General features: G+C 43.3%; 3 protein-coding genes across 4 annotated transcripts; 1 reads left to right on the top strand and 2 right to left on the bottom strand.

Moving 5' to 3' along the window:
• Window positions 1-5,453: 5,453 nt before the first annotated feature.
• On the top strand, window positions 5,454-10,111 carry fhl2a (four and a half LIM domains 2a). Its single transcript, XM_035604031.2, has 6 exons — window positions 5,454-5,603; window positions 7,714-7,890; window positions 7,994-8,168; window positions 8,435-8,604; window positions 8,725-8,911; window positions 9,013-10,111. Exons 2-6 carry the CDS (start codon window positions 7,735-7,737, stop codon window positions 9,162-9,164), a joined length of 840 nt encoding a protein of 279 aa, XP_035459924.1. The 5' UTR covers window positions 5,454-5,603; window positions 7,714-7,734; the 3' UTR covers window positions 9,165-10,111.
• On the bottom strand, window positions 10,088-12,882 carry c14h2orf49 (chromosome 14 C2orf49 homolog). Its single transcript, XM_035604032.2, has 4 exons — window positions 12,739-12,882; window positions 12,396-12,553; window positions 11,512-11,758; window positions 10,088-11,013 (listed from the first exon to the last, which is right to left on the bottom strand). Exons 1-4 carry the CDS (start codon window positions 12,874-12,876, stop codon window positions 10,957-10,959), a joined length of 600 nt encoding a protein of 199 aa, XP_035459925.1. The 5' UTR covers window positions 12,877-12,882; the 3' UTR covers window positions 10,088-10,956.
• A 1,295-nt stretch (window positions 12,883-14,177) lies between these two features.
• Window positions 14,178-18,828, bottom strand: gpr45 (G protein-coupled receptor 45). Of its 2 annotated transcripts, XM_035604029.2 has the most exons (5): window positions 18,714-18,828; window positions 18,381-18,539; window positions 18,033-18,124; window positions 16,971-17,093; window positions 14,178-16,470 (listed from the first exon to the last, which is right to left on the bottom strand). In XM_035604029.2, the coding sequence occupies exon 5, from the start codon at window positions 16,359-16,361 to the stop codon at window positions 15,219-15,221; it is 1,143 nt and encodes a 380-aa protein (XP_035459922.1). In that variant the 5' UTR covers window positions 16,362-16,470; window positions 16,971-17,093; window positions 18,033-18,124; window positions 18,381-18,539; window positions 18,714-18,828; the 3' UTR covers window positions 14,178-15,218. The 2 variants fall into 2 exon arrangements, with proteins under 2 accessions (XP_035459922.1, XP_035459923.1); XM_035604030.2 differs by lacking the exon at window positions 18,033-18,124 and having other exon boundaries at window positions 18,381-18,821.
• Window positions 18,829-19,229: the final 401 nt, after the last annotated feature.

Raw genomic sequence — 19,229 nt, 5'->3', positions numbered from 1 at the left:
GTGTTTACATTGGATAATGGGCGGCTTTGAAATTTAAACGTCAAGGTTGCAAAGATTCAGATGGAATTGTCCATTTACACACTAACATACAAATCACAAATGAATCTGCAGGACTTGTTGAATACAAACATGGTATGGTCCACTGGCATGTACCATTGTCAGGGTTGTGCTTCAAGGAACCACAGGGTTGCATCATATTAGTCGTGTCCAATCACCAGAGTCGTGATTCCATGGAGTACAGCAGCCTAGAATGGACAAAGCAAACTCCTGCACATTGGGGCATGGATACCGTGTGATTGACAACTAGTACCGTCCAATAGGTGCGGGTTGCATGTGAAGGTGGACGAGCAGAGTCCTCTAGCTCTCAGTCAGGCCCGCCTCCCGGCTCCACCAAATATCACTTCTGATTTCAAAAAACCAAGATGGCGCTGGCCAAAATACTAAACCCTAGCATTTTTTTCTTTGTAGAAATTGTCTTTTGCTTTCGCCTTTCCACAAAACCAGTCCTTTGCTGTCAGAATAATCAAATAGCTGAATAGCCTAACAGCATTACAATGTGGGGATCGCTGGGCACATTTGGTCCCCAGCTGCCACCACACCTCCAGCCTCGATCCATCCCCTCGCCCACCCTGATCTTTTGGATCTGTACTTCCAAGACCTGGTGACTTGGTACTAGCTGCCAGCCAGAGTGCCACCACGACAGCTGTTCTTGCTTTGCAGCAGACAGAATTAGTAAGACAAACACAGCCAGAGACAGAGGGGCCCAGTTGTTGTCCAGATAAGTGAGGTCAGATGAGACTGCTGCAGTCTTTTAAGTAATTAAGACTGGGAATTTTTACTCAAACTCGTTCAGAAAAGCAGAAGGTCATCATCGGATGGGTCGGACGAAGTCGCTTACTTTTAGGAGGAAGCAGAACAGTTCCACAAAACGTCCCTGCACTTCCACCCGGTCCATAAATTAGTTGGCTCTAAAAGCAAAGAAAAAAAAAATGCGCTGATCATTGCCTTACTAACTTACCTCACGGATGTGCACAAGACAAGGCTTTCATGTGGGAACAGAGTAACACAATAATGTCAGAGCCTAGTTGAGAGGTGACTTCACCACATTCAAAAGAGTCAACGATTTATAAGGCTCCTCTCTGCTCTGCTTGCTCCCAGGATCCCTGAAAAACTGCGTCAAACCGACAAATGTTTCTACGTGTCACACCAACTATCTAGAGGAAAGCAGGTCATTGTAATCTTGCGCCGGTGTCAGGTTGATGGTCTCTGTCTCTACAGAAAGAACAAAGGGAAAAGAGAGAAACCCCGGCATCTAAATAAAGTGTCCGGTGAGTGCTGGGCTCCAAACATCCCACCAAGCCCTGCAGGGATTTAGCAGCCCCGGGAACACAACACCAGCCTAAATGATTGAGGCTTTGCTGTGTCGCATATAGACCCACATCAGTGCCACGGCACCCGGAGAAGAAAGTGAAAATGAGCGCATTAATTCGGCGTTAGGTGACATAGCATGAGTATTTTTGAGTTTATATTCTGCAATATTTGCAAAGAGAAAAGAACTTAATTGCACGTCAACATTTTGGTGGCAAATATTGTGCTATTGTACTTTTTACAGCTCAGGTAGAGTGCATACCTCGCCAAGGTACAGCTCCCATAAATTCAATCGAGCTGCCGTTCAGTAGATTTTGCGTAATCGCGTAGACAAACAAACCAACCAACAAACAAACAGACGGGTGAAAACATAACCTCCTTGACAGAGATAATAAAAACTATGATTCAAAATTAAAACCAGTTCAGAAGTTCCCAACCTTCTTGGCCCGTGGCCCCTTCAGTCTGTTACCAAGAAGGACACATGTCCCCCTGTAACCTTGTCAGATTAAATCTTTAAATAACTTTCTGAAAACCCAATATACTGGAATAATCCAAACATTTAAGAAAACTCAAAAAAAGAAACATGAAGAAGAAAAGAAATACTACTAATTTGTGTTGCGAATCTTTGTGTTTTTCTTCTTTCCTCTTGCATCTCTCACGTCCCGACCTCTCAGCTCTATCTTGTGACCCTTTGGAGGGGCCTAACCCCGGCCGCCGGACTAAACTATTCCAGCCATATACAGAGCAGTTAAAAGTAGCTGCAGCTCGAACAGCTTTAATAGTAAAACCCTGCTTACGAAATTGACGATCTAATAATATCAAATGCAGTAATATATTAGTCATGGGGTCGTTTTTTATTATATAGAAAGCATATTTTTACTTGTTACTTACTTCGCTGATAATTCATACAGTGGGGTCTTAAAGTCTGACCCAGACTCTGTGTACTCTTACATAAAAATCGGCTGAACGCTTGACTTTTACTTCTACTGAAGAACTGTTGCTTCAGACATTAAAGACATTGGCGCTTTTATTCAAGTAAAATATGTGAGTGCTGCTTCCACCAGACAACAGACAACTTTGTGCTAGTTTCATCCTCCTCAACAATAATTGGGTACAGAATGTTGCGCGCACACAGGGGTGAGATTACAGGCAAAGTAATCCCGTTCATCTCTGCTTGGCTTCGTCGTGAATAGTGGGACATAATCGCTCTGCACTGGCAAAGGAAAAAGGAACCCTCTCTTTTCCAAGCACGTGAACTTCCTTTGTGGCCCCTGCCTCCACCCATGTCTCAGGACATGGAACAAGCAACATTAATATCTTTAATTCAATCCCTGTGGTTTTTTAGTGACCACAATTCCAAGTTTAAAGCCGAATTGGATTACTCAAGAAAAGTAATGCCACAGCAACAGCTGTCAAAGATGTCTGGTACTACCAACAACAACAACAACAGAAGAAGAAAGCTTTATTCTAAAATGATAGTACCCCTGGAGGGGTTTTCTGCTCTGACTTTGTCCAAGTAAACAAATTTCCCCCCAAAGCCCAATAAGTGACGAGTTAATCTAGATCTAATAGATATTTACTCATCCATTTTTATAAAAACCAAAGTGTAAGAAATGACAAACTGCAGTTTTATTTGGATTCATGCATGGGGAATATTTCCTTGCTGCGAGTTGTAGCAAGTCGTTCACACAGTCTATGCTCCAAACATCTCTCCTCGGACGGAGCCAGGTTAGCGGTTTCCTCTCTGTTTTGCAGTTGCTGAAGCTGAGGTAACCGGCTGCTAATCTTTTATGGTCTTCTCATCTCACTCTCAGCAAGGAAGCAAAGAATCTCCAAAAGAAACTTCCCCTTGTGTAACATCCAATAAAGCCACGTGGCGTTCTCAAAGACACTCCTGTGTACACTTGCTTAGCTGAGAGTACACCCTATACCCACCATGGGAGCTCAAAATGATTCTGTCCCTCTTCATCAGTTCTAATTGCCCATTTGAGAGCTTCATTATGACATTGCACATTCTTCGAAATCAGTCGCTGGCACCCATTTCAGCCGGTTTGACCGACGGTGCAGTGAAGTTTCTTCCAGAGGATCACATGGATCTTGGATGACTCAGAGACATTCCAGTCCAATTGGTTGCCGTGGTATTAATGATTAACGGTTCCCCAGTGATGATGGGGGCCTGCTTGGCATGACCTTTCCCCGTGGCTGTATTTGCAACAGAAGTAAGCGCCAGGCTTTAGCATCACGATAGCCGCGCAGTGCCCAGACAGCTGCACCTTTATCCGCTGGCCTTAGCGGCTGAGTTGGTGGGCGAGGGATAACTGTGCCAGTCTTGGGGGAAGGTTGGACAAGGACTGAGGGAGTGACTTGTGCAGTAGCTGGTCACGACACAGATTTGTTCCTTGAGGTATAAATTAGACCACAAGTGAACTGAACTGAACTTTGCGGTGGGGGGGGGGGGGTTATGTTCCCATGGGTACTAACAGATTAAATGTCAATGGGATTATGCAATCAGACGACAGAAGTAAATTACTTAGGAGCAAGTTACATTTGAAAAAAAAAAGTGTGATTAGATAAAAGCTTGCAATGGATTCCATGGTAACATGTTTTAATAACATCTTTAAAATATGGCAATTAAAAAGGGCGTTGACTCAAGATGGTTTAAGCAGCGGCAGTCGAAACAGCCCTCTATTGCTGGCAACATCACTTTGGTTTTTAACATTTTAAACATCTATGTTAAATGCAAAATTTGTGCAAGCTGAAAATGAAGTTGCTGTAAAAACTTGAACATGTGATTTATATATCGACATATGTGCTCAAATTCAGAGGGTGAAAGGTCGTTTCTTCACCAAAAGTATATTGCTTTGTGGGAAAAAAGGAAAAATCTCCGCATGTCTGTTACAGGCGGGTAAATCTTATCTATTTCTTGTCTTGCCACGTGGAACTAGTACAACATCTCCTTCTGTCTCCTTTCTGCAAACTGTCACCTGACATCAATTTGGCCAAACAAATTCAGATGACACTGCTTCCTGTTTTTCTCAGCTGCTCATTCTAAATCTGTTTAGAGTGGTATTAATTAAGGCACTGAGCTAGTATCCGAAGTAGAGTACAGTACAGTACAGGTAGACCAACTGATAGCCATGCTTATAGTATATAAGCATATACGCATATACATACATACATACATACCTTAAGATTTAGGGTTAGGGTTAGTGCTCTTTTATCTTTTGTAAGATGCTATTTATGGTTTCGGGCTTTGCAAAGTGTTAAATCAGTTTGGGTATATTACCCACAAACTGATTTAAGCTGATTTGTTCAAAATAGCACTTGAAACACTGCTGACGCATTTTCTCACTGGAGTGTCCAGGGACCACCAGGGCAGGAAGACCTGCTTCAGAGAGAGAGACAGAGAGGGGGTGGGGGAGAAAGAGAGAGAGAAGAGCGGTGGGGGTGATGGAGGGTGGTACTGCAGCGTGAACAAGGGAGAGTGGGGTTGCAGAAAATAGTGCTACAATTTTCTTAGAAACTATGTGGGTGTCTGTCATTGCCAGGCCCAGATACCATATCCAACACTTTGGACGTTTGGGAGTGAACGTGTTTTCCCCTGTGAGGCGAAAAATATAGGGAGGTAGAGACAGATGAGACATACGAGTAGAGACAAACGTCACAGGAGCACAGATCTTCGACATTTGACCCTTGGAATCCTTTCCATCGGTATTGAAGTCCATAGGAATATTGAGGTATTGCGTAACTGTGTGCGTATGTGAGTGTATGCGCAGAATTTTGATAATGATAAGCACCAATATCTCCGATGAAGAGAGGACAGCAGTTGAGAACAATGACTGGCTTTTGTGCAGGAGACGTGGCACGTCGGTTGTGGGGAGAAACAAAATACTGGAGACAAAAGGCAAAGTTTAAGCAAGTAAGTGAGAGAAATTATGTGAGCGAATGAACAACATCGGAGTGACCTTAAAAGGCCACATGGTCTCGCTGGTGACTGAATGAGCGAGTGAACGGGGGCCTCGGGGTTATCTCTGTGAAGCACCACTATATTTATAGATCTTCTCAAAAAAGATTTCCTGCTCCCTTGGTACCACTCCCTCCGTGGCGCCTCCCTCGTTTTCAATTAGCCCCCGATGGGTGGAGTAATGCAATCAGGAGTAACTACAGCTCAGACAAAGCTTCCTCTCTCAGTCTGCCACAGACTCTGCACAGGCACACACTCCTCAAACAGGAAGGTAAGACCGAACTCTGTTCAGCTGCTCCACTATCCATCCATTCGCTCATCCATCTTTCCTACCCATCCATCCATCCTTTTCACTGGTCTTCCCTCACCATGTCCTCCATTCCCTGGGACATAGCTGCCCTCTGTGCTCTGGCCTCCTGCTGTCTGCCTCCCCCTACCACCCACCTTGCTCACGTTCTCCCTCCTTCCACCTGCACAGTATCCTCACCATTTCACCACCTCCTCTCACTTTCTGTCCTCCTGATTTTATTTTTGTCCCCCCAAAAATGCACACCCCTTGTTGACCCCTGTTAGCAGTTCATTCCACCCTCCTTTCATCTCTCCTCATCAACCTCACACTTCCCTTTGGCAGAACTGTGTTTATTAGGGTGTCAGCTCATTATTAGGTAATGTTACATTTTGTCAAAATGGTTTGTTCCTTTTCCAAGTGCAAGTGGATGCTGTATAGACCTTCTCTGTTGATGAGCGTTCCTATGGCAGAATTGCCTTGGTAGGGTAAAAGAAGGATGTTTAGCTGTCTCCCTTTCAGAGAAATTACATACGGTTCGTATTTCTTGATGTTATTGCGTAACGTAACTTTAAGACATTCTTGTACATCTTTGAAATTAAATCCCCCCAATTTGTGAGGCGGTAGAATTACTTTCTCAGCTCAACTTAAACTTCCAACTTTTTTCTAACTTTTGAAGAAACCGTATGGTAAGAAATTTCTAGCTCTGTTTTCAGAGACTCCCAAATGGGAAGCATCAAAGAAGCTGGGAAACAGCTGCGTGGCATGGCTGCATAACGAGAGCTTTTATTTGTGGCGGTTCGGATTATCCTTTTTTTATTTTTAGGAGTCAGATAAATCCATATATAAGCAAGGTGAGTCATTGTGGGAGCAACAGACAATGAGGGAATGTGGGAGGGGTGGAGAAAGCTCAGAGCAGAGAGGACACAAGTAGATTAAACGTCTCAACTTCGACCAGACATGGGAGACACTAACCTTTTGAATGTGAGGAACATCACAAATCACTCATAGATTAAGGGGGGAGACATTCTGATGATCTAAACACAGTAAAACAAACCAGGTAAAGATAAGCTGTAATAAACGAACCAGTGGACAGAGGGGAATCACTTTCTCCAGTCTCCTTGTACGGTCAAAGCTTTGCTTTTAAAAAAATCAATGGACACATAGTCGCGTGAATTGTCGAGTAAGTGAGTGAGGGAAAAAGAAAAAAGCCTGGGGCGGGATTGAAAGCTGTATGTACGGACACTGGACGGCTGCACCTTCACCCCCCCCCCCCCCCCCTTTTTTTTTCTCTAATTTTTCTTCTCATCTATATTGCTCAGAGGCGCACACAGTCAAATATGCAGCCTACACTCTTAGCGAGTAATAGTATTCAGGCACAGCCGGGATAACCCGAGGGCTTAACAGCCAGACCACAAACAGCTGCAGATTGCGGGTAGTCATTATTACAAGTGCCATTCAAACCTACTCACTCACTCACTGACTCACTCACTCACTCACTCACTCACGCACTCGCACGATGACAAGGGATACTGTGATCTGGCGCTGACAACTGGAGGTGAGGCGATAGATGGGTCAGTGTACGGTGGCATGGCGGGTGTTGGTATGCATCGGGTCAAAAGTTGACCGTCCCTGAGCAGGACTGATAGGAGTTATTTATATGCTCCTCATCTGTCACCTTCTGCTCCTGACACCGAGAACAAAATGCAGGACTGCTGAGAGATGAGACGGGGAGATGAAAGGGGGGCAAATGCATTGTGGAAAAAATCCTGTAATGTGTAGGATGGTGATGCCGAATATTGATACGGAGTGCTGGAAAGTATTTATTGCTAAGAACCGCTAAGAAATGAGTGTCAGTGTCACTGCAGAGATTACTTTTTTTGTGGGGGGGTCATAGCAAAGAGTAGCACAAATTTAAAAAAATAGAAAAAATTGTTAACGGGATAGAATGCAGAAAATCTTTTGTAATCACCCAATTAGAGCTGATTCATATGTGAAATAGCCTTTCCCAGCGGCCATTCCCTCCTATTTCCATTAAGCCACATACTTTCCTCTCACTCTCTGTTGTCACTTTCTTCTTCCCTCTCTCTCCCAGGTTCAGTGACCCCGGGTCAAAATGACTGAGCGCTACGACTGCCATTACTGCAAGGAGTCCCTGTTTGGGAAGAAGTATGTGCTGAGAGAGGAGAACCCCTACTGTGTGAAATGTTACGAGAGCCTGTACTCCAACACCTGCGAGGAGTGCAAGAAGCCCATCGGCTGCAACACCAGGGTGGGAGATGTCACCAAAAAACACATTGTAACACTAGCATGCTTCTCTGTGCGAGTTTGCTAAATCAGCCCTGCTCTAACTGTAACATCTGGCGCTCTCGTAGGATCTCTCCTACAAGGACCGTCACTGGCACGAGGAGTGTTTTAAGTGCTTCCAGTGCAAGCGCTCGCTGGTGGACAAGCCCTTCTCCACCAAGGATGAACAGCTCCTCTGCACTGAGTGCTACTCCAATGAGTATTCCTCCAAGTGCCATGAGTGCAAGAAAACCATCATGCCAGGTAGGGAAGGAAGGAGGCTACAAAGAGAGACAACCAACTGATAAAAAAATGCTATTTCATCTATTTCGTTAGATGTTTCCAAAGAACCATTAACGCTCGAGTTTTTCTACAGGTTGTTCCAAATGTAAAAACACAGAGAACACAATTATACCTCGACTCTCTCTCGACTCCAAAACGCACGTTTGGGTTTCTCTAATTCCGTCCGATTTCTGTTCCCTTTGCGGACCTTTAAGCTCCATTCATCCCCTGACCTTGTTTTTCTGAAGGCTCCAGGAAAATGGAGCACAAGGGCAACAGCTGGCACGAGACCTGCTTCACCTGCCAGAGATGCCAGCAGCCCATCGGCACCAAGAGCTTCATCCCCAAGGAGAACCACAACTTCTGCGTGCCCTGCTACGAGAAGCAGTTTGCGATGCAGTGTGTGCACTGCAAGAAGGTACGGACCCCCGATTACAGACATCATGAAATAACGTGTGGGAGCAATTGATGTTCACTCAAAGAACCTTTAATTACGCCTGTTTGTGCGACTACAAATGTGACCGTTTCCACCTGTCAGCCCATCACCACTGGCGGGGTGACCTACCGTGACCAGCCATGGCACAAGGACTGCTTCCTGTGCACCAGCTGCAAGCAGCAGCTGTCTGGCCAGAGGTTTACCTCGAGAGACGACTTTGCTTATTGCCTCAACTGCTTCTGCAACCTTTATGCCAAGAAGTGTGCCTCCTGCACCACACCCATTAGCGGTAATCACCAATTGCTGGTCTCCCTGATTCTAAAAAGGATCTCTCATGATTTTTTGTTTTTTTCTCTGAGGTCGTGACTTATACTCAATTTGCTCTTTCAGGTCTTGGAGGCAGCAAGTACATTTCCTTCGAGGAGCGCCAGTGGCACAATGACTGCTTCAACTGCAAGAAGTGCTCCGTGTCCCTGGTCGGACGTGGCTTCCTCACCGAACGCGATGACATCCTATGCCCGGAGTGCGGCAAGGACATCTAATTCAATGAGCGACGGCCGACAAATCTGATTGGATGCAAAATATTACGCTCGAGGAATGAGAAACATGCAATGAATACTATCTTAGCACAGAGCATAGCATCTTTACTACTTAGCATTACTATGAATTGTAAATTGCTTTATGCCATGAAATAAAACTACTAACAGTGTTATTTGAATTCAAAAAGTTTATTTATGTGAAAAACGTTCACTCTCTGAGAAAGAGCCATGACTAACAAAGTAGCCGTTGGCGTGAATGTAAAGACGTCTGCTCATGAAACAGCAACAACAGCAGATAGACACTGTATGAAGCATTTTGAAATAAGTCTACCATATGAATGCAGACTTTGCTTCATAATAATTACTGCTTTGCGCATGGACTAGCTTGATGCTGTAATTAGTAATAAGTTTTGTGAATGAGTTCTTCTGTAACCAATTAAATATTAGTATTGCATCTTTACGCCAATACATGCTAATTGTAGTGGTGCATGAAATGACATAAATTTTAGAATTGTTCATGCCTACAAAAAATAAACAACATCATGAAGAGTTCAAAATGTTTCTGTTTTTAGATTTTGAGCAGAATATGCACACAAATTAAAAATTTACAATCAAAATTTTAAAATGTTTACAGATTGCTAGATACATCTATTTATATCTACATAAATATCTTTTAAAATATGGAATTAATATGGAATTAATATTTAATCAATATTCATTTTCAATAATATTTTTGTTACCTTTGACTTTCCAACTGTAATTAAATCAACCAAAGTGATTCATTGCATTGGATGATTAAAAACTGGGGGGGAAATGCTGTTGTTATAAATACAACACTTGATTTGACAGTCAGCACTTTAAGAATCTTGTTACCGTGTGTTTTTGATGAACTGCGACAACAATATTCATCCACAATTTCAAATAAATCGACTTCAAAAAGACCACTCTGATCAGGCCCTTTCATTTATTTTTCGGAATCATCAAAAGGAGATATTTACATAAATGTGACCTTCTTCGTCTGAGTCCCAATGGCTACTTAGCAGTGAATTATGATCCAGCTGTACAAGAAAAATCACTTTACTTTGTGTAAAGTATACCACGCTACACAAACATTTAAAAACCCTGAAGAAGTTATGCAACAAGTACTGAGATTTGAATAAATCTCAGCGAAATTATTGATAGAAATCATAAATAACATTTCTTCATACACACCTTCTATTCTGCTATTTTCAACATCAAGTGTGATGGGTATTATTTTATGTGTGTATGGATCAACCAAGTTTGTTTAACATTGCCACGTGTTCACAATGCCTCTTGGACATGTCACGCTCTTTGATATTCTGGATCTCAGACGGTGAGATTCCTTTAGTGTCAGTTTAATTTTTTTTTCAACAAAAAACAAAACAAGAGACTCAACTTTGCCCCATTGCAAACCATTACTCAAGGCCCTATTACCAAAACCAACTGAATCCACAGAAACCCAATACAGCCTTAATTTCCTAGAGTAGCAGATAACTGAGGGTAAGGGCACTTGAGGTTGTGGAAAGCAACACTGCCCCATCCTGTCAGCTGTCAGAACTGAACGAGAGGGCGGGAGGAAAGGGGGTAGGAGGCCTTGACACACAGGTGAACTGTTTTCCCCACTTTATGTGATGCAATTTTGTGAGAAAATTGTGATGGGAGGGACAAAGCGTAGTGGGGCAACCTCAGTTGGGTCTTCGGCGACCGGGGAGGGGAGCGATCTGTCCTCCAGAGCCTGAGCTCTCATCGGGTCCATGTGAACAGGAGCCAGAGGTCAGGGCCATGTCACATGCTGGATCTTTTTCTTCACCTCTGGAGAATTCAGTGCACCCTGAAGTGAAAAGAGTGGTTAGACAAATGATGCAGCATATACTGCAATGTGTTATTGATCCACTGGTGTACTGCTTTTAATGATTCATTAAAGGTATGGATATTTTTAAGGACTTGCTTTTTAAAGTTTTCTGTTTTGCATAGAATTAAAACATTTCACAATTTTTCTTCCTGGTGATTCAGGCTTCTCCTTTGATCCTTGTTGTTTACATGTTTTTTTTAAATTTAACAGCAGTTTATTATTTAGTAAATCATTACAGTGAATGACCAGATTTGCTATTTAAGGGAATTGGTTTATCCAATCTTCATTTACAGAGTGACTGTAGGTGTCTATATCACACGGTGGAGGTTCACCTATATTACCGAGACATTGACTTATTAATTTCCTTGTGATTTCCAAATCTAATAATAATACATTTTCATCAACATTTGACTTGAATAGTGCAGTCAATTTCTGTGAAGTTTATAACTGACGTGACCGAACAGATTAAGTTCCTACCGAGCCGTTTGCTTCCCGTTTGAGGTTCGCGGTGTCGGTGCTGCGGTGGACTGACGAGGACGAGGCGTCGCCCGATAGCTTGCGGATGGGGTTGGGCAGGTTTGCAGCTGGAGGAGGTTTTAACCGCTCTGTGATCCCCGTTGAGACGTTGGTTGCCTCTGGCTTCTTCACTTTCAGTGAGCCGGATTGAGAGGAGCTGCCATCGAACACGATCAGGGGCCGTTTCCTATTGTGTTCGTTACTGTACCTGGACAGGACCAAACGATGAGGACAACAATCAGAGTGAATATCGCGGTAATGTGAGACAGTCCTTGGCGAGTGAGTGGGCGCTCTACCTAGGCTCCACCCCTCACCTGAATGATCCTGTTGGTGTGTGAACGTGTCTGACTCAGACAACCTCCTGCTGCGTTCCTCCTACGAAAACAGCAAACTCCAAGAAATGCCCAGACCCAAATTTATCTGGACAGTGAAGCCCTGTTTTGAACGTATGTTAGTAATAAATGAGGGCCTGGACAACTGACTTCATTTTAACGATCACGCTTTTCCAGGGTTGGTGTTAATGACAATTTTCAGTTACAAAGCGTGAGGCAGACGTGTGCCTCTGATGACCAACACATGTGACAGAGAATCCAGTCTCTCACCAAACTGCTTGATTAAAAACTAGTTTATGAGATGTGGTTTGAGGAAGTCATAGATTTGACATGTTTATTCAGTCTGGACAAACATTATATGACCCCAGCAAACACCTATGAGTTTAACAGTCAAACAGCTGTGGGACACTATGTCCAAATCAAAGTGACACACCGAGACCTGGGAACACAACTACCTGCCCATGAAGATGTAGTGACAATCATCTGGAAAACAAAACTCCCTTGAGCGTTTACCTGTCTGACCTGTGACCGGCCGCTGTGCCTCGGCTCTTCTCCACCCTCCTGCCCCAGCGGCTGTTGGGCAGAGTCCTCTGCGGCAGCGGGATGACATGCCGGAGGAAGAGCTCCGTGAGCCGGTCCCGACTCCCACACACTCTGGTGCTGACGTTTTTCTGATTCAGACGACAAAGCACAGTGAGCTAAACCCTGTCCGACATCACAAACACCAATCAACGGTCGGTGTGTTGCTCCGATACCCGCTATGCTAACACGCCATGCTAACACGACAGTATTCGTCATATATATAAATCCGCACTGAATTGCATTTTTCCGCGATTCTCTCGGCACATGCACTCACCTCACTCAAAAGGAGCTGCATGAACTCTTCGGACAACAGCTCGGGGTGCAGTAAAAGGTCCACGTTCGAGGTGCCAGTAGCTTTCAAGTCTGGTCCAGTGGAGGTCGCCATGTTGGATGGCTCATCTGCTCCCGTCATGCACCGCGTCAGGTCACAACAACACGACCGGGCGGGGGGGGGGGGGGGGGGGGGGGGTATCTTGACATGCCTGAGACATATTCATTTATTATTTGTATTGACATGTGTTATGCTCGGCTTGTGTTTTGCATATATTTCTATGTGGAAAACTTGAATTGTATTTATTTGTATTCATAAAAAAAGATATAGACATAGCCAAGTATTAAAAGAAAAACATATTACATTACATTACATTAATTTAGCAGACGCTTTCTCCAAATTGACTTACAATAAGTGCGTTCAACCATGTAGATATTACCCAAAAGTGCAAGAATATTTAAATTATAAATTAACACAGTTGTGTTCTCTATGTGGTCCAGAAGTTAAAGAAATGAATATTATGTCCACTACTTGAATTCAATAATTCATGTCAGCAGAGTCTAAGACTAAAACCATAGGAAGAAAAAAATTGTTTCTGTGTTTTCAAACATCAATGTGACCATCAAATTAGCAGATTTTTTTTTTGTGAATTATCATGACCAAGAGTAAACTAGTATCAGACTGTATATATATATATATATCAAAAATTAAAACCACAATTCCTTTTTTTTTCAAAATCACGTTACTGTACCTGGAGTTTTGAAAACTGATTTCAGGGGTCTGGACCATTGCCAACATTTCTGATTCAAGTCAAACAGAACGGATGAATTCCGTAAAATAATAAGAAGAAGAACAGCGCCATCTTTCTGTTTTGTGCTGAACAAGCACCTCTGTGTGGCTGGATGAGGCTGCAGGTGGCGGTAGAGGAGGTCAACTCATCACAAGTCAAACTTGATCTTACTCATAATTTTTTTTTAAATTTTTAAATTTAAAAAAAAAAAAAAACAAGGCCAGAAACTGATCTTTCCTACTGTGTTTGGAGCACTTAAATGCACCACGCAGCGCTTACCGGACCCGGGACAGACAGTCCGGAAGTAAACAACAGACGCTGATGTGATGAGCGCATAAAGAAAAGCAACAAATGGTAAATCGAAGTCTTCAGAGAGGCAGCCGGTAAGAGAATGATTGAGGAGATGTCCGGACTGTTTCTGTGTTTGCAGCTCATTGAAGACTGTTGCGTGTTTATGCGGGGATCACGTCAGGTTTCCCGCGTGGCGTTCAAATGTTTGTAGGATTGTTTGTCTGTGTTGTGTGGTGGTCGCAAATACAACGCTGATGGTGTTTGTTGTTTGTTTGCTCCATTTGGTTACAATTTGGTCACAATTTGGGTGAAAACTATAAATGATAGAAGTATTGATAAAATGAATTACAAGACATAATTGTTCCTTTGTCTGGTGTTTATTTATAACTCCTGTTACGTGCCTTTTGCCAATACACAGTTTCAATCACGATTAGCACTCGTCAGACCAACATCTTCTATGATATGTGATTGTGTGTTATATAAATGCAGACATTTACCATTTACATGGTAAATGCAGTGAACAGATGTCCTGTAGTAACTCTGCAACATGTTTCCTTAGTTTATAAGTTAAGTTGTAAAAGCAGCTCACTGCTGGTTGGAGCATGTATTTATTCAACTTCTCCAGCCTATTAATGTTACTTCATTTCAAAACTATGTATTTACTGACATGGTTTCATCAATCAATCAAACATTCAGGCTTTAATAACTGAGATTCGTCTTTGAGGACACACTTGTGGTCCAAAATAAGAGTTTCCAGCAGACAAAATGTTTCATTTCTGCACAAATTTAATTAAATGTTTTTTTTACGCTTTGAGAATTTCCTCACATAACACCACTGAGCAATAAAATCGTGTGTTTATGTGTGTGAAATCCATCACATAACTAACAACGGGATAATCATCACCACTAGCACTCAAAGACTGAACATTGAGTCTACAGTCTGAAGCATCAGAAGGACAACAATGAACCAATGAAACACAAAATATGAAACGTAGAAATAATGGATAGTGAAGGATATGATTTTTTTCTTCTTTTGAATGGTCTTAAGTTTCAGAAGCCATAACTGCCATGATGCAAAGTCATACAATATATCTTAAGACTGACATTTTCAATATTTGTATATTACCCCAAATAAACCCACCACAAGATCCCTTCGGTAGCAACGCAGGAGCTTTCGGCTGTATCACATTACCTTCCCCGTAGCATAACATCAATGAATGTATCATATAAAAAGCATTCGATTTTTGACGGAAAGGTCCTTTCTGTGGTGAGATTTATTTGGTGAACAACCATTATTTTCTTTTAAGGTACTTTAGCGGTCTCAGTGCTTATTATGAGGAGTATAAACATTTAATAGAAGTGTCAAAAGCTGCATATTTGTCCGTCTATCATCCTCGTTGTTTCACACAGCTGACTGAGTCTCACTGCACACATAAATGTTACTGGGCCTCACTCTCCTGCGGCTCCTGCCGGGCACTTTGGGACACAGTCTGCAGCTTTTGGGAATAAACTCCTGACAGGCCTCCCTGAACTTTCTGATCCTCCAGCAGTAGATGACGGGGTTGAAGACCGTCTTCAGATAGCTGAGCCACAGGGCGCCAATGCTGACCGGGTAGAACACCGAGCTGTAGTAGAACTGCCGGCTGAACACGGCCAGCAGGCTAACCACGGTGTGCGGCAACCAGCAAACCGAGAAGCCGACAAAGAGGATGAGGATGGTGGTGAAGGCTCGTGTCTTGAAGCTCATGTCCACTTTGACCTGAGGAGGCCGCTGCAGCCCACTTAGTCTCATTTTGCTGACTTGGTTGAGGGCTGGCAGGCAGGAATGCTCACTGGTGTGGTTGTGGATGCGCAGGGTGTTGTGGCGCACCGTGTTGAGGATGCACATGTAGGAGTACAGCATGACAGCGAATGGGACGAAGAATACTGCGACTGCCAGCAGCACTGTGTACGCACGGTCCGCCAGAGACTCACTATATCCCAGCACACACTGCGGTGCCCAGGCACCCCCAATACCTGCCACACCCGTCCTCCAGCCGACTACAGACGGCAGGGACACACACAGGCTCAACACCCATGAACCGGCAATTAGCAACTTAGCTCTGTGCGGGGTCAGCTTGTCTTGCCGCTGTACAATGATGAGGAATCGGTCCACGCTGATTATGAGCAGGATGGACACTCCCTCAAACACGAACAGCCAGTACAGCATTATGGAGGCTCGGCAGAACCCGCTACCGAAGCTCCAGTCAGCAGTGGCGACGGTGACTGCAGTGAAGGGCATGCAGAGCAGCGAGAGCATAATGTCCGAAAAGGCCAACGTAGCGAGGAGGAGATTGATGGCAGAACGCATGGCAGGTTTCTGGTAAACAATCAGACACACGATTGCATTGCCGAGGAATCCGATAGTAATCATAAAGATCATTATGGCTGCCAGGGTCACGCGCAGGGTGACTGATATCAGAGGAGTCGTATCTTCTGATGGCATACTCTCCTCCGGCTCCATGAAGTCACACTTCTCCAGCTGGCTTTCATTACAGAAAGCCATAGTAGCTTTTATCAGTAGATGTCAACCCAAAAGAAGGTGCACATGGCTGATTATTATTGTCGTATAAACACTAAGATGTTTTGGAGCAGCAGGTCTTCCATGGTGATATCTGAGACAGAAACAGAAGAATATCACTTTTCAACAACTTTTGGGGGGAAATGAACATAAAATGTATACTTTAAAATGCACAGATGTCATCACGAATTAACAGTGCATCACAATGATGTGCTGTCAGCCTCTTAAAGAGCTGAGGCCTGTACTACGTAGCAGGATTTTGCGGTTATCAAGGTAACTTAAGCTTTAACTCTGGGTTTTCCGTCCTACGAAGCCGTTTCTCTTCTCATGACACTTTATTTTTATACAACATACGACCAACCCACACAAATGACAGATGTGTTGCTCACTAGCCTGAATGAGGTTAATAATTAACAGTTGAGCTGTAATGTTTCACACATGAACAGAAAAACACACACACACACACACACACACACACACACACACACACACACACACACACACACACACACACACACACACACACACACACACACACACACACACACACACACTTACACACTTACACAACACAAACACAGTGGGAGTACACACCCATGGTGGAGTTGCCCGTCTTCCCTTGAAACGAGACTCCGGTACAACCCGGACAGAACAGAGCGGCATCTTCAGGACACAAACACGGGACACGTCTGTTGCTATGGTATCCAGCTCCTGCTCCTGGCGGTGGGACAGAGCGAACATTAACAATGTGTTGAGGTTATTCTGGCGTTCAGGTCTCCGATACTTGCAGTGTCACCACCTAGATGTAGGAGGTATTTTTAACCGCAGATATTTTGACTTTGCATGGAGAGCCATGAAGTAAACCAGGACCCTGAAACTAAGGCTGCTTTAAAAAAAAAACCTTACACCTCTAAAAAGTCAAAATGTCTTCCATTAAAGGAATATGATCTATCCAGTGATCGTAGCCACATTCTTGCACAAAATCCCTTCGGGGCCTCGGACTAGCATTGCTGGTTGTTGCCAAGGTAACACGGTCACCAGCTCCATGGTAACAAGCAACGTATACTCTCATCCCCTGTAGTAGTGACCACAGCAAACATTATTTTTTTGTATCATAGGGTTTAACCCGTTTTACTCAGGACGCAGGGATATTTTTCATTGAACTTAGAGCGAAGATGACTTAAGGCTGATGAAGGCTGTGCATTGTTTTTTCTTTAATGTCATTGTCTTTTGAAATAATCAATAAAAACCGGCATTAATTAAGTCAAGTGTAGGAATAAATTAGATGGGGGTGGACAAAGGTATGAGACAGCAATCCAAAACCAATGGGCTTGTGTACATGACAGTAGAAATACTAGATAATAATAATCTAAATGAAATACTTGATATTGAATTTTAACACGTCCTATTCGGTGTAAAAAAAATGTTTTAAATGGCTTCAGTCTGCTCAGGGGCTGACGGAACATGTGATACGAGACTGGTTTGACAACAGAGCAATACTACAGCCTGAGATAATACCGATAAAGAAATATTAAAATGACGGTGAGAAATTCAAACAGTCCTCTCTCTCTTTGTCAAGCAGGTTGATGCGATTGTGATTAATTTATTTGAAAGATTATGATAATGGCCCATCAGCTCCTGGATGCAGGCCCTTACCTTTTCTTTTCTTTCTTGGCACTGTGCTGCTGCAGACAGTGTGTTCGATACTATAACCCATTTCCAACGTAGTGATAATTGATGGATCACATCTGGTGAGATTTAAAAAAAAAAATTTAATACAAAGCTTCACCGCTGATTCTGTACAGTGTGTTCTCACATTTACGCACGAGCCAGTTTCTCTCTGTGTGCTTCCCCCGCGCGCGCGCGCTCTGTCCGCATCACCGCTAAAGGGAATCAGGTCAGCGCAAAATTTTGGACACAAAAGACCTAAATCCAGACCTTGATTGGATGAATAAATCGATACATCTCTGAAGCATTGACCAGACATACCACAGGCCTGCCTACCTTCACGGTCGCATGCGAGAGCAGCCTTCAGCAGCCCTGCCTCTCGTCGGTGGCCGTGCCTCTCTGCCCCCCTGCACGCCGCGAGCTCTTCCTAAAATATCATCCTCCCTCAGCGGCTCACTGGCGGATCGATCGCCAGCGGGCCGCCCGCGGACGATGCTGACGCCAGAAGAGCAGGTGGTCACGGATTTAAAGGAGAAGTGAGGCCGAAAAAAAGATTAAGCAGGGAGGGGCATAATTCACATGGTGCCAAAATGCCAAAAATATCTGCAGTGTGCAAATCTCACAGTAATGAAAACATACAGTAATGATAACGTGGATAGCTCGCCTTACCTGTAGAGAAGACTCCCTGGTGTGCAATGTATCCATAGAAAACACAAGACAATCGACATACAAAGCACATTACTGTTATTGTCATACATTAAAAAGACAGTGTAGGTAATTGACAGCTGATATATTCACCAGTAGCACTTCAAATAGCCCATGTAAAGCATTTGACCTGAAAAACCAACAACAAAAAATACAACATAACCTCACAGGCATATCATTCAATTTTATAACAATAATATGACTAATAACAATGTAAAAAAAATTAATTTACATAGGATTGGTAAGTATGCATTTTAACCAGGAGATGGCAGCATTGTGCCTCAAATCCCCCTGAACTTCAGTTGGCAAGCCACTATAATGGTATCTGTTTTAGTATAAAACATTTTATTTATTTATTTTATTCAGACTTATTAAAAGTTACAATGACTCTATTTAGAGCATCAGATATTAAAGAATGATAAAGTATAATCAAGCAGGACCTGATGCCTGTGTTGGGATGAGAATAATACTGGGATAATT

The sequence above is a fragment of the Scophthalmus maximus genome, chromosome 14 (genome assembly GCF_022379125.1).
Source record: "Scophthalmus maximus strain ysfricsl-2021 chromosome 14, ASM2237912v1, whole genome shotgun sequence".
NCBI classification, from domain to species: domain Eukaryota; kingdom Metazoa; phylum Chordata; class Actinopteri; order Pleuronectiformes; family Scophthalmidae; genus Scophthalmus; species Scophthalmus maximus.
This window is presented reverse-complemented; position numbering and strand designations above follow the sequence as displayed.